The sequence below is a fragment of the Lutra lutra genome, chromosome 2 (genome assembly GCF_902655055.1).
Source record: "Lutra lutra chromosome 2, mLutLut1.2, whole genome shotgun sequence".
Classification (NCBI taxonomy): Eukaryota; Metazoa; Chordata; class Mammalia; order Carnivora; family Mustelidae; genus Lutra; species Lutra lutra.
This window is the reverse complement of record NC_062279.1, coordinates 159222591-159238675: the sequence shown is the minus strand read 5'-3', so window position 1 is coordinate 159238675 and position 16085 is coordinate 159222591. Positions and strand designations below refer to the sequence as shown.

The 16085-nt window shown below is 37.6% G+C and overlaps 1 protein-coding gene across 1 annotated transcript in view; it reads right to left on the bottom strand.

Annotated features, from left to right (window-relative positions):
* Positions 1-16085, bottom strand: part of LOC125093589 (cytosolic beta-glucosidase-like) — a 120897-nt gene that overhangs the window by 55960 nt on the left and 48852 nt on the right. Inside the window, 2 exon segments of the mRNA XM_047719013.1 lie at positions 13787-13910; positions 14638-15436. Of these exon segments, the coding sequence (XP_047574969.1) occupies positions 13787-13910; positions 14638-15436 (923 nt within the window).

Here is a 16085-nt window from a genome sequence, read left to right as displayed (position 1 = left end):
CTCAGGTCATGATCTCGGGGTCCTGGGATCAAGCCCCGCATCGGGCTCTCTGCTCTCTCGGGGAGCCTGCTTCCTCCTCTCTCTCTGCCTGCCTCTCTGCCTGCTTGTGATCTCTCTGTCAAATTAAAAAAAAAAAAAAAAAAAAAGAATGCACACAGATTGCAAAGGCCTTTCCCCAGCACTTGGACATCCCTGGGGGGTGACCCTAGACAAAGGCTTTTAAAAAAAAATAAATAAATAATTGACCAAAATTAATACTTCTCAACACGTATAAACTGGCATTACTTAACTGTTCTTCCCACCATTATTCTCAACAACATATTTAACAGTGCTTGTGTTAACAAAAAAATATTTTAAAAAATAGAAACATAAAAAGATAATTTTTTCAAGAAGCCATCTCCCTTAAATAAAAGGAAAGTAATAAAAGACTTCAGGTGAATACAATTACACATATTTATAAGACCATTAGGAATGTCAAAAGTCAAAAAAATAAGATACAGCATATAAACACCTTTCAACTACTGACCAACACAAATATTTAATATGACATTTTTGTGACTAAAGATTTATTGGTGTGGAAAACTAGTAAAGATATTTAAACTTCAATGTCGTGAATGTCCTTAAGTTTTAGCATTACATTTACATTAACATATATTCATTTGTTCTGCCAAATGGTCTACATTATACTTAGGAAAATGTCACATTTTGTTACAAAAGCCTATTTAATAAAACATTGCAATTGGCCACTCTGATATACCAAAGTTCAAACCCATGGTTCCCAAAAGATTCAAAATAGCCCTATAATGCGAATATGGTCTGTCAAACAGGAAACATGTTTGTGGTAGCTAAAGAGATATAAATAAGTTCGGTATAGCTAAAGAAGCCGTGATAGTGATACCGTTGAGTTGTTGGCTTTTAATATATGTCTATATAATGAGGAAAAAATCACTTTGGGGTGAAATTACACACAATAATATGAAACTTACCTTATCAACTGAAGGACAGCTACCTAGTGAGTTGAGTCTCCGAGAAATCACAGGATTACAGTAGAATGCTAATTGTTGCTTTCTGGCTACGGATCCAGGCTTCCTATCCTTACTAGTGCTCGCCCTGACATTACCAAGGGAGACATCTACATTTTGGAAGGAGTACCCTAGCTAATCCTGCCTTTACTCTAGGGCCAAGAGTTGTCTGGTCTTGGAAAGAAAAATGAAATCTTCACCAGCTATTTTTCCGTTAGCTTTGCTCTCCCTTTAAGGCAGACAATCAGCCTCCTTCTACTGCCACTGTTGAACTCATGTAAATAAGTACTGAGGATGTGAAAGACATTATGGAAGAAAAGACTGGTTGTGTTGGAAGAGGGATTTCAGGGCAAGGAAGGAATTTAAAGGCAGGTAGAATGAGGACAGAGAGAAACCAATGAATACTATGTCCTATGGTGATCAATTAAACAACTAAAATCAATCTGCTTGCCTGAAAATGAACCTTATTAACTGAGATCACCACAAAGGGACAATAATAGTGATAATTTTTTGAGGAGACTATTTTTTAACTCAAGTCAGTTGTTAAGCCATATTTTAAAGTAGCATATGACCTTATGTGGGGTGGTTGGGGGGGTGTGGAGATGAGGGGGAGAGAATGTGGGAAGTTCAAAAGACCACAGAAATGATAAAATGCCTGGTGAAGTTTTCATCAGGAAGGTTATATCGCCTAAAAAGCCCAATAAAAATAAGTCTAAAACATGATTGGATAAGAGTAAAGGTTGATGAAACACCAAGCTAGATTGATTACTAATGTCAGTTGTGATGTTCATCTCTAGAAATCTGTAGGGAAAGAAGAGACAATCCTCAAGGCTAGATTTAGTTACTCATGTGCACAAAATCAGACTGGATGACCGGCATTATGACCTTGTGATTAAAAAAAAAAAATGAAAACAGGGTGTTCTATAGAGTATTGTTTAAGGATATTGGAGGACTAATTCCAGAACTTCTCAACAGACAAGAAGTCAACACATTGGGTCTGAGAATGGATATCAGACCCGTGTGAAGCGAATCTATCCAGCAAATGCCCAGTTTAATCTGTAGGGCAGAGTTTGAGTTCCAACAATATACAATAAACTCTTCATTAGTCTGACAGTCAGGAAGCGGAGTGCTCCAGCTAATCAAATATTTTTTGTTAATTGTTACCACATGCAGTAGGATTACAAATTTTTTAAAGAATGAGAATAAATTAAAATACACTTAACACTGAAACTAAACTGATTATAATTTAATCTTTCTCTAATTATTCAGAATGCATTTCAGGGTCATCAAGAGAAGCATAAATTATCAGTGCTTGATGACTGTGCAGGAAGTCACAGTTTTTCTAAAATCCTGGTTAATAGATGCTGGGTAACAAAGAATTCACTGCAATCGTTATCATTTGGGGGATTTATGCACTAGGCATTTTTCTAGGATCTGAAGTATGTCATCAATCCTCACCAAAAATAAAATTTCACAAATGACGAACTGATATTCATAGAGTCAGGATAACACGTCCAAGGTCACACAGCACAAAAGGGTGTCAGAGCCAGGTTTTGAATGCAGAACCATTTGTCTTTAAAGAATATGTTCTTTTTGTGTCATATACACTAATCCTTGTTGTGTAGAAGTATTCATACAAAGTGCTGCCTGTCTGTACAACACTTACTCACAATGGGTCATGCTGTTTGTTCTTCCAGAAATGCTGAAAGATATTTCTGAGTCACTCTTGACATTATTATCATACATTCATGAGGACAGCAAACTTTGGCCATGAAATATTTTTGAAGTTTCTTTGTAAATGGAAGGCCAACTGTTCATTCAAAGGATCAACAACACGGTCTGAACATTCTCGGAAGAAAAATATTTTAAGAAGATTAAGCCAGCATGGCCTCAGTCACGGAACAAAATGATCTACCAATAAAGGTATACACACTTCATACACACTCACGTGCCCCCATTTCATGCAGTGATCTGATTTTTGTGTTATTTTGCTTATTTTTAACTATAAAATCTGTTTGACTCAGTTATTAGTCATGAAAAATGTGGCCATTTACATTTTTCAAAGATTTTAGGCTGGGTTTAAATCTACTAAAGAAATGAATTCCACTTGTTAGGGGAGAAAAAAGCTACTGCATCAACAGATGTGAGGCATACCTCCTCCCATCATCTACATTTAGCCCCAAGCTCATTAATGTTTTCACTTGAAACATTTATGGCTTCTTGTTCACCTTCACTCACCAGCACCAATTACAATTCTTCAAGGTTCAAATGCCTTTTCTTCCTCCACCCATAATGGTTTCACTTATCTCTAAAGCAGGCAGTGATTCCTATAATGGAATTTCACAAACAAGGGGGGAAATGTGGCTGAACTTTAGAGAGGTACAAAGTAATCTCAGGCCATGATACTGTTTCATTAGCTAATCTCATTCACACACAGGAGACTTTGCTGTTGCTGAGATGACCCTATTCAGGGAGACAGGCCTCTCTCCCCCTCCTCTTCACATAGCATTTCCAGATAAGCCTTAAGAATTTCTTTCAATTCTGAAAGAAACTATTTTCATCTCCAGCACCAGGCTGATATTTTCATTATATTGAAGAAAATTCCACCTAAACAGTAACTTGGGGTAAAAGGAACCCTGACCGGAGTAAACTCTGTGCTTAAAAGTTCCAAATAGAAGAGATTTCCCAGCTCTGAAGTCTCCACAGAATCATGGTGGGAAGGTAATTTTGAAAATGGCTGCAGCCTTATTCTCTTTCTAATTCAGGATCTTGCCCAGACACAAAAGTTTCATGCTCAAGCCAAATTTGAGGAAAGCGAAAATCACTGCACTGCCTAACTGAATTACATTATGCAGTTATGGCAAAGCTTGGAAATCATACTGAACTGTCTTAAAACTTGATAGATTAGGTGGGGCTTGGCATGATCATGTTTTGAAAGGTGATTCTACTACTTGTGATTGTAACTGCCATGCACTTGTTCAGCTGGGGATTTTATTCTAATGCTCTGGACTGATTTGTTCATTCTACTTCCTCCCTGAGATTTTATGTTCTCTACAATAACTTTGTTAAACTTGAATCTGAGGTGACCCTTCTAACTCTGAACTCCAATGGATAACTTTCTCAGGGGAGGAAAAGTAAGGTTCATTTTCAATATGACTGAAGAGAAGAAGAAACTCCCAGATTGAAGGTCAAGAAAATTTACCTGTAACCTGAATCAATATCAATAGAAACAGTTCATTGAAGAGCAAGGTCTTACTTTATGTTCAGCTAAGAAAGGTGTTCACATTTCAAATTAAGGAGCTAAATGAGAAGAATGAAGAAAGTTTTAAAAAAAAAGATGTTAATTATAATTCCTTAGACTTAATTTTATAGCCTAAGAAATTATTGAGAGTTCTAATAAAATATGATCTTTGACATACCTGAGTTGAAAGGATATTTAGAAGGTCACAAAATTCTTAAACTGGAAGGATCCCAAAAGAAAAACTAGTTCAACCCTTTTCTTTTTCTAATGAAGGACTTGAGGCTCAGAGGAGTTAAGTGTATTTATATAAAGAGTTTAAAAACCTTCAGCATAGATTTCAATTATTGTCACAGCAAAAGCAAATTTGGTATCAAAAGGGTATAATTAGCACCTATGCATAATCCCAAAGCATGAAAATTATTCTCATAATAGCAAAAACAATCCTCTATTTCTTTAAAGAAGCAAAATGGTGGTATAAATCTAGTATTTTGTTCAAATTCCCAGGAATGATTCTGTTTTTCTGCTTATTTAGACTCAAATTCCTAATCGGCCATTAGGAAATTTACTGACTGGCCACTGAATGCTAAGTATATAGCTCAAAAAATTTAATTCTGGTCAAATTTTGTCATTTAAAAAATGGTAAATAAAATCTTTATACACACTGATCCTGCCTATGAGCACTTGTACCTTTTAATAATTTCCATTTCTTCTATGGCTTACTTCCTTACTTCCATGGATTATAATGGGTCTTCAAGACTCAAAGTGTCTCTCAACTCCCATCTATTCAACTGTGTTATTCAACATGTGCTTAATTGCAACAAGGCTGCAATTGCACAAGGAGCCCATGAATCAGTTATGGCACCAATTTTTTTAATGTCCTTATTCATAACATTGCTGATTTTCTTCTACATGGTGGCAGGCCTGCTATTGAAAAACTAATATAGGATGCAGTTAACCAGTTACTCACCCAATTACGAATCTGGAAGAGCTGACAGACACAACATTTATGTCACTATAGAGCAACTGACCAGCATAAGTCATATCAAAGTTATAAATAGGTAAGATAAGAACAAGAAAGGAAGGCTATAAAACTGCGAGATTAGCACTGCTTATAATCTAATTACTAACACTGCAAATGCAGACACTCATTTCTTTTGTGCACCTAGAGTTAATTCCCACTGATGAACTCACAAGACCTATATTTACAAAACATAATGTCCATGTAGTAGTTTATAATGGAGAATATTCCTTTCCAGGCACTGGGAAACTCATGTTAAGCTTCCTGAGTAGGAATGGCTAACACCGGGGCATCCACTTCTCTCTATTCTTTCCACAAACCCACAGGTATCCGACAGAATCTTTATTAACACCATTATTAACTTTATTAACACCCCTGCCAATCACACTAAGATAAATTTTACTAGCTTTATTCCAAAGCAGTGCCTTTTCATTCTCAAGATAACTAAAGGTGGGTAATAATCAGGTACTAATCAAGTTATTTTGGAGATTTGGAAATAAGAGCTAATGTAAGCAGATGCTTGAGGACCACTTCACCTTGGCCCAGGGGAAGACCTGAGACGTTCACCTTCTCTCAATTCCAACAGCTATCTTACCACATGAATATTCCATCATTGTGCTCTCCTGAAACAAGTTAAAAAAAATCATTATCTCTTTAGACTCATGTTTTTATTTCCTTTAGATATATACCCAGAAATGGAATTGCTTGATCATATGTTAGTTCTGTTTGTAATTTTTTGAGGAAACTCGCTACTGTTTTCCATAATGCCTGAACCAACTTACGTTGCTGCCAACAGTGGGTAAGAGTTCCCTTATCTCTACATCTTTGCCAAGATGATAGCCTAGAGATATGCACTCCTATGTTTATTGCAGCATTACTCCCAATAACCTAAGATATAGACACAATCTAAGTGTCCTGCAACAGAAGAATGGATAAAGGGGTTGTGGTGTGTGTGTGTGTGTGTGTGTGTGTATGTACAATGAAATACTATTCTGCCATAAGTAAAAGGCAAATCTTGTCATCTGCAACAACAGGGATGGAACTCGAGGGCATTATGCTAAGTGAAATACATCAGACAGAGAAAGAGAACTACTGTATGATATCACTTATACGTGGAATCAAAAAAGGCCAAACTTATAAAAACAGAACAGAATGGTGGTCATCAGTGGCTGAGGGATGAGGGAATTGGGGATATGTTGTTTAAAGGTACAAACTGGGAACTAATAATAAATAAGTTCTGGAGAGCTAATGCACATTGTAGTGATTATAGCCAATAATACTGTATTATAAACTTCAGAGTTGCTAAGAAACGAAATCTCAATTATCCCCAGCAAAAAAAAAAAAAAAAAAGAAAAAAAAGAAATAATAATTATGTAACATAATAGCTAACACCAGGGTGGTAACCATACTATAATATATAAATATATCAAATTAACATGTTGTAATGTCAAACTTACAAAATGTTATATGTCAAATACATCTCATTTAAAAATCATTACCAGATACTTCCTCTTTTTTCACCTTGTTCAAGATTCCACTGAGTCTACTCTTCATATAGGAAAAGTAGATTTTCTCCAGATAAATTATGCCTCAATTATTTTACAGGTCTCTTTTACAGTTATAAAAATGAAACTGAGCTTCTGTTTGCTGCCACATCACACAAAAACTACTGGACAGATTGTCATAAAAAGTGGAGAGGATAAGTTTGAGATAATCTAAATTTTTTTTTAGAAGGCTTTAGAGTAGTCTTAAAATTCACCAGGCCTGAGGTAGTAGAGAACCTTGAGTAATTATCCCTCAGAGCTGGTGGAGCTGAATTAAAAAGAAGCTCAAAGGAATGTCCATCTGTAGGGGTACAGCATAAGTATTAGAATGTTACTGAAGGAGAAGATGAAGAGTGGTTTTCAGTCAAAAAACACAAGGGCAGATTCTCTGAGGTGTGGTTGAGCTGCTGCTCACTTGGGCAGCCTCATGAAGCCTATCCCCATGAAGCAGGTGCACCAGGTTCTATTTCTAAGAGGGTGTGTCTGCTAAATGGTCTATGTCCCTAATCATATCAACACGTGCTTCACCCAGGTAAGCCTGGCCAAGGAGCTTAGCAACCACCACCCGTGCATGTGTTTGTGTACATGTGTGTGTTTCTGAGTGTTACCAAGCTCTACACAAGTCATTTGGTCATAGCACATGTTTTCCAAAACCCCTACAGAGATCAAACCATCACAGCAGTTTAGCAATTTGCAGGAAAATAAAACCATAGAATCTGGGAATTGCAGATTTTGGAAGCAACTGGATAATGAGCACCAATCCCTTCTCTGTACAATGAAGAATACTGAGGTCCAGATTGTGGATTTTGGCCAGAGTGACAGATGTCCTTACAAGTGTAAAGTAAATGTGTCAATTTGAATATAATAGCTAATATTTTAAGGTATTTGAGTACATAGGGATATAAATCATCTCATTTTATTTCACAACTGACTTTGGGTTAGGCAGAATAGTAATTAGCATTAGTCCCATTTAACAGGTGAGGAAGATGACATTCAGAGTCCTAATGATAACTGCCCCAAAGGCACATCACTCAAACAGAGGACTTAGTCTGTCTTTACTCTCCAAGCCCTGCAGACGCTTTACTCTGTCATGCTTTATATGAACAGAAGGTAAGTGTGCCACTGAATGGAAGTTGGGGAGAAAAAAATCAGGGAAGGTCATCGGCCAACACTCTGTTTAAGGTGAACTCTGTAATCTCTGACTGTCTGAGTTTGTGGTCTCTGTGTGCAGGTTGGTGGACCACAAATATATTGGAAATTGTTTTCTTCATGACTTTTCAAATTCCACAAGTCTATACACTAGCACACACTAACAATTCTTGTGCACAGCCTTCTAATCTTGTTCTTTCTTCTCTACTCCGACCTTGACGAGCTGTCATCCAGTTCATCCAGGAGCAACAGTACCCAGTGGACCTGATATCCCACCACACAAATATCCAAAACTGTGGGCTATCAGTGAGCTCTGAGATGAACTGCTTCATTGGGGCTAAGTTGACAAATGTTTACTTTAAGAAGCAATAAAGCAATAGATAGGGAGTGGAAATCTATATGCAGGTACTTGGGTCTCTATTCTGAGCTTGCAATGGATTTTTAATTGGTTAGTTTTTCTAAAAGGTCAATGTATTAACCTTTGAGATCTTTCCTTAATTCTTAGGATTTTTTAAATGCACATTTAGAAAAACACAGGTGCTTAACACATTTTGTCCAGTTAAATGGGCCTCTGTGATCTGAAATTGACATAGGCAGGTGGCTGCCAGGTCTGCTCTACTTCGGGAAATGGATGTATTTCTCCTTTACTGGCTCTCCATGGGAAGGAGAAGAGGGAAGGGGAGGGAGGATGCTGACAGACAACAGCAGGGTGATTCTGTGCTCAGCATCTTGTCTTGGTGGTAAACCCAAACTGCAAGATTTATAACCTTCTTGTTACAATGCATCAGCTTCAACACTTTCAGTGAAGTCTTCAATAACTTCGATGACATCTTGCTGAGGGGTTTTGTCATTAAAAGCCTAAAGCTGGTCATTAACAAACCTTCTCTGCAATCATCTACTGCTGTGCTAAGTCAGGCATGGATCTGACTGGAAAGTTGGGCTGGCTCAGAAACTTTCCAGAAGTCTGCTGCTTTCTTTCTTTCTTTCTTTTTTTCCCTCCCCTCTATGGGGTATATTTCTTTAGGGAAAGAAAATACAGTTCCCAATTATTTAATCATTTATTTCTCATTATGCATTGGCTAACTCTTCTCTGATAGACACAACCAAATTCAACAAATGTGTAGAACACTACTACATGCCAGAAGGGGAGTCAGGGCTGATGATATAATCATAAAAAGACACAGCTCCAGAACGGAGTGTCCACAACCCCCTTCAAAAATTAGCCACTGTCTACAGATGCTTTATAATGTGCCAGACTCTGTATTTAGGCTTTATAAGGATTACCTTGATCACTTTTCACCACTCTTTAGAAGACAGATGTCTTATTATCCCCATCCTGAAGATTAGATGGCTGGAAATTACTGAGCTTGTGAGTGGCAGAACCAGGTTTGAAACCCATGTCTTGTCTGACTTCCAGCAAGTTCACATACTCCAAACAACAGGATTTGGGCAGAACACAGGCTCAAATCCCCTTTCAGGAGAATTTAGGTCATGGCTGGGGTATTACACATTGGGAGTAACCTCCCCTATTTCACACACTTCCTCACCTCCCTGGCAACATTCAGATTATTGAAGCATCCATTTGTGTATATTTACAGATGAACTTAAACTTGCCTGCCGGTTCTGGAGCAGCAAGGACTGGTGAAAATTTTATGAATATAATAGAGATTCATATGAAATGAGAAAGGCTTAACTGTTTGAAGATCAGTGCTTTCTGAACTTATGCAAAAAATTCATGTGGTCGAGCAATTCCAGCTACCCAGTTGCATATGGTTATTTCTGCTGCCAATGATTTAATTTTTCACCTAATCTGGCAACCTCTCTGATGGAAACAATGAATGGAGGGAGACGGTTGTTGCTTTCTACTCCGCAGGAGTCAACTGTAGATAGCCAGAGGGCCAAAGTTCATTCATTCACCCCAAAAAGAAAATAGAGAAACCTGCACACATGTAGGAAAATTCTGCTATAACTTGAAAACTTGGTGGAAAATTAAAAAGAAAAAAAATCTTGGGATGACATTTGTAAAACAACAAGTTAAATAACTGGGGTGATAAATTAAGAGTACACATTTAGTAATAATAATTATTATTACCATTGATTGAGGGCCTACTGTGTGCCAGGCAATTGCTGGTCAGGGGTAATTACATCTTAGCTCATTAAATGGAATATTTATAACAACCCTGTCAGGGGAAAGTGTTAATCCATTTTACAGATGAACAAACTAAGAGTTTGGGAGGTTGAACAATTTGCCAAAGGCCCCTCATTGAATAATTTGCAGAGCTGAAATGTAAGCCAGTTATATGTTATTGCAAGTTTTTTGTGTCTCTCCTGTGTTGCTTTTCTCTTATCTATATCTACATTAATTAAAATACAACCTATTTAAAGGCATTTAAATAATGCAATGATTAAAAAGGCATTAGCTAATTTCTCTTTTTTTTTTCTTGAAATGACATTTTTCTTTTTTTTTTTCCTTTCCCAATAGGAAACAGAAACATTAGCTTACTTTTTACTGCTCAATTAATTGCTGTGGGATTTTACCTGAAGAGATCAGTGAGACCTCCAGGCAGATGCCATTGATCCAACTATAGTGTCATTCCGTGCCTGTCCATATGTGTGATGTTAGAGAGGAAGCTTTGTTTATGGGGACCACAAAGCCATCATCCATCTGACTCCCTGGGTTCTGACCAGCTCTCACCTGCAGCACTTCCCACGAAAGTCTTCCTTGGCCAGTTATTATTTTTAATTGCTCATGGGGTGCTTCTTACTAGTAGAGTTCTTGCCAATCAAGATCATCAGCACTACCTCAAAGGAGTCTCAGGAAATCGATTATAAATTAAGCTCCACTCCCCTGATGAGATGCAAGGTAGGGTGGGTGTCTGAGTGGTGTTCAAGGTCATAGGACCTATTGGCTCCTGCAGGGACAGCATGGAGCCCTTTCGAAGAAACTATGCAAGTTCTGAGTACCAAAGATGAGGAAAATGTTCTGTGTGGTATGGGCAAGCAACCACCCTGGATCAGAAAGCCCTAAATTCACAGACCTCATCAAACACCAAAATAGTAGTAGCAGCAGTAATAATAATGCATGCACTCTGCTAACGTTCCAGGAAATAGTACTTAGTCACTTAGTGATCTTAAACAAATGACTTAGCTAGCCTCTTTGAAGCTTAGTATTCTCATCTGTGTAATAGGAGCAATGACCTCCTCTCACTGTTTTAAAAATGAAATGATATGATGGTATCAGTTAACAGTCTTTTTGTTCCAAGTGATAGAAAACCAATCAGGTTCAGGTAAGCAGAAAAAGCATTTCATTGTAAGTAAAAGTAATGTCTCTCAAGATCATACATGCAGCTGAGGAGAACTGGAATTAGAGGCTTAAGAATCACTCTAAACTCTCCCTGTTTCTTGTTTCCCCTTCCCTCCATGCACGGACAGCTCCCCTTTGTACTACTCCTTAGCTTCTGAGGCAGGACATAGTCACCAAAGGCTCACAAAGCTACATTCCCCTGCCCAATCTAGGCTAACAGACAAAGTGATTGGCCCAAATTCTAAATCTCAGGGAAGAACTGGGATTGTCCCTATGGTAACCCTGAGGATAAGAAGAGGTGGATATTTCATAGAAGAAAAGGGAGTAATTACTAGAAGAGTTTCACTGAGATTAAATGATTGGTATCTACTACAACAATATATAAGAAATAGCTATCACTATATCCACTCCAGAAAAGATAACATGTCTTTTTTTGTCAATAAGTAGATTTCTACACATTTGAAAGACTACATTTTTTAAAGATTTTATTTATTCATTTGACAGAGAGAGAGAACACAAGTAAGCAGAGCAGCAGGTGGGGCGAAGGGAGGGGAAGCGGGCTCCCTGCTGAGCAGAGAGGGCTCCATCCCAGGACCCTGATATCATGACCTTAGCCAAAGGCAGAGGCTCAACCCACAGAGCTACCCAGGTGCCCCGAGGCTACATTTTTTAAATGTAAAACAAATATATTTCATGTTAATTACAATAAGCATAGATCCTCTAATATTAAAAATCAGAAGAGAACACACATACTGTGAACAATTAATGTTTTAAGTGCCTGGTATCTTTTCCATCTGTTGGGGTGCCTGGGTTGAGCCCCACATCAGGCTCTCTGCTCAGCAGGGAGCCTGATTCCCCCTTCCTCTCTGCCTATTTGTGATCTCTCTGTGTCAAATAAATAAATAAAATCTTTAAAAAAAAATACAATTGAAATTCAACAAGTAGAAAAACAGAATTTTGTTTCTAATCCTATCTCCTCCCCTGCCCCTCAGAAACCCAAATCTTCTCACATTTTCCACTTTAACCTTCAGTTACTTTACTACTCATTTAAGTTGTCTTAGTTTTGGGGTCTACTATCAAGTTTTTAGTGTTAAAGATCTAAGGGACTGTATTAAAGTACTTGAAACTATTTCAAAGAACAATGAAATTCCCTTACATGTTAGAACTAAACAGAGTACCAAGCTAGAAATGAACAAAGTCAATTTCTATTTTTCTCTCTTTTCCCAAAAATACACAGACAATTTTGGAGAAGTCATTTGTGGTCCTCAAACCATCCATAAATCTGCCTCTTGGTAACCAGCTTACTTTCCTCTCAGAATGAAGCTGGGAACATCAATGGATTAACTATGAATAGGGCCATTTACGGAGAGAAAGGGGAGTGGAATCTCGGAAAACTAGACATTTTCTTTTTTTTTTTTTTTAAATCAGAAAGTGAATCCTTACCTAGAGAAAGAACCTGTTTTGCATGTGATACAAAAGAATTATTTCACTGGGCTCAAATCATGGGAATCAAGTTGCCTTATGCCGACAAACTCCAAACCAGAGTGAAGGATTAAGTACAATATATTTTAGGTTTGGGAAAGAGACCATCTTGTGTCACTTTCCAGAATTCCTTCTGGCTGATTTCAGCATATTGCTGATTAATTTTGGGTAGAATAATTCTAGGACCTTTCAAATAGAATGATGAGAGAGAAGTGTGCCTATCCTGGTAAAAAAGGAAATTGAAAGTCTCATTTTTGCATTGGATTTTTTGTTTCTGTGATATGATTCCTTTATATGGAGGAGAAATTAAATTTACAAAGCAACAGTGTTCCATGTAGATGCTGAAATGGGGAAATTAACTGGTGTCGAAATGTGTGTTACCCATTAAAGATTATTCTTTCACATTTGTTTTCAAATATGAAAAGAATTTCATGGGGAAAGAGCAGTTTCCAGAATAATAATCTTGTCTAGAAATAAAATTCACAGATCCTATATGACAAAAACATGTTCCAACATGGGGCTGTTTGGTTACAGTTTAAATGAAACATATAGTGATGCAAGACTCATTTTAGGCCAAAACTCATCGAAGCCCATTTTAATGTTCATTGCATAAATGCTTGATTTTGATCCTTCAAAAATTCTGTCAGTTCATGTCTTGGTAACTGGGATATTAAAATATGCAAATAGGCATGATGTAGTTGGTCAGTGCTAACCTTTCTGTAACAACTAAAGTTCTCTTTCACCAGCCACCACCCTTCTGTTCATGTCACCTTCATCCAAGAGTCACACAAAATGCAGAAGACAGTCACTTTTACTTGATTAAATTTTGGGAGGTTGAAGCTAGGCCAAAATCCTCACCTTTCTCTTTCCTAAATACCTTTTCTCCTCTCTCTTAATTACATGGCTTTACACTGATTTACATGAATTTCAGCTTTCAAAATCATTGGTCTTTGCTGAATGAAAACAGGCACATGGGAAAATTATATTAAGTTTGCACAATTGATCTTTCATCATTTCAAATGGTACCTTTGAACAGTTCCTGAAATGTCTGTCTGAAATACTCCCAGCTCTGAGTGTCATCAAGAGATGCAGGGTCACCCTGGGGAAACCCATTCTCAGTGATGTAAATTACAGGGTTATTATACATATCCTAGAACAAGAGAGCAGAAGTTTTATTCCAAAGAGATGTAACAAGAAAAAAAAAAAAAAAGACTCATAAAATCAGGTGTTTTACCCTCTATCTTCTCTAAGCTACAACCCAAAACTAGTTTTCATCAAATTGCACTGACCCTATTAACTTAATTTTCCACACACTGACCTTTTATGACTAACAATGGAAAAGCAAAACTGTGCAAATGTCTATGAAGACAGTCAAATGACTCTTATCATAATGAGAAGACAGAAGTATCTTTCTTTTATCAGCATCTGCCAATTGTCACTACACTTTAACCCTTTAGTCCCACCAATGGCTACACTCTCTATCCCCCCAGAGCAAGGGTCCTAAAAATCATTAACTTAAAATTTTAATTTCAGCTACCTGGACTCCATCCAGATAACAGATGCCCAAAAAAGGATCCAGCTATTTCAGCCCTTAATATGCCTTTTAGTAATTACAGTTGTGACATCAGCCTGGAAAATATGTCCAAGCTACTCCTATGCCCACAACTGACTTTAACAGAGAAGTCCAACTTTAACCAGTGTATCGAAGCTCCTTATCAGCTAGTTACTCCTTACAAGCTGAACACCTAATCTCTCTTTCCAAGCCAACAAATGTGTAACCTACTGCCTAAAATCATCCTTTTTCCAAGTTCACATATACATCTGTCTTCCCACTTCTACATATTTGGGTATACATGAATAGAAACACTGTGTTTTACCTTAATGTATTTCAGTACTTTACGTATTCTCCATGGCACCACATAGATCCAATCCAAACTTTTTATCCAAGATGGGTCTGGAAAAACTTGAATCTCCACATCCTGGAAAAAACCCAGTTCTCCTTTCTTATTCTCCTGGTACTTTACTAAGCGAGTTGTATAATAATGCACAGCAAAGAAATCAGCAGTGCTTTTAATCATTCTCTTCTCTTCTTCTGTAAATTCTGGAAGCCTTGATGATGGATAGCCTTGCTTTTTACTCATGAAGGCAATCTGGGACTTGACAACTTCCGGATAATCACCATCAGTAAATATGGGCTTAGCAAAGAAATCCAAGCAGAAAGCAATGGCTCTTTTAGCAGCTTCCCTGTCGGACACTGAATTGGGATCTGCCGGTTCCACCCAGGTAGCAAAAATTGCTAGGGACACCATGCCCTTCTGCTCTTTTTGGAATAAGGAATCGTAGCTGTGCCAGGATCTGGCGTGAGCTTTAATCAAATTATGAGCTGCCTGATAACCTCCAGTTCCAAAGTGAGGTACACCAGGAGGATATATTCCAAAATCATAGGCCAGCAGGGCAAAAACATTAGGCTCATTTATGGTGATCCAATGCTTGACTCGATCTCCAAAAGTACTGAAGCAAAACTGGGCATATTTATCAAAGGATTCAATGATTGCCTCTGACAACCAGCCTCTTCTGTCTTCTAAGGCCTGAGGCAAATCATAGTGGTAAAGGGTCACTATGGGTGTAACCCCACTAGTTAACAAATCATCAATAATCTTGTTGTAATAGTCAATTCTTAGGAGAAAAACAAAAAGGAAGCATGAGAAGAAAAGTTATTTTTAGAATACTGACAATAAGTAAAGATCAGGAAAGAATCAGGAATAATTTCCTAAATAACTTTTAGCCCAAATAAGATTTGTTAGTTCCTACATATCATCAATTAAAGTTTTGGAGGAACCATTAAAAATTCCGAGGAAGAATGGCTGATTGGGAAGTTGGGGGTATTATGGAAGACATGGAGCACAGATGCTCTGGGCAAGTTGCTACCACATAACTTTGTGTTATGGCCACACTTACTGAAATTATTTTATTTGTTTGTATGTTTGATTTGTCTCTTAACCCCACTAAAATTCAAGCTTCATAATAGCTGGGGTCTTATCTAATTCACTTCTGGTTCCCCAAATCCTGGAACAATACCAGGAATTCAGTAGATACTCAATAATATTCGTTGAATGAATGAATGGTTCTCAGTGGTATCAAATATTAAGTAAACGAATTGATGGCTGCCTCAGTGCTTCTCCAGATATATCAGTCTTATAAGTCTGAAAAGGAGACCCATTGAGCATGAATAAGAGCTCCCAGAACATGGGTTACAAAGGCAGTTGGCCAGAGGCTTGACATGTTAAGGAACATAGTCGGGGACTTTGCTCTAGGATCCTGACAT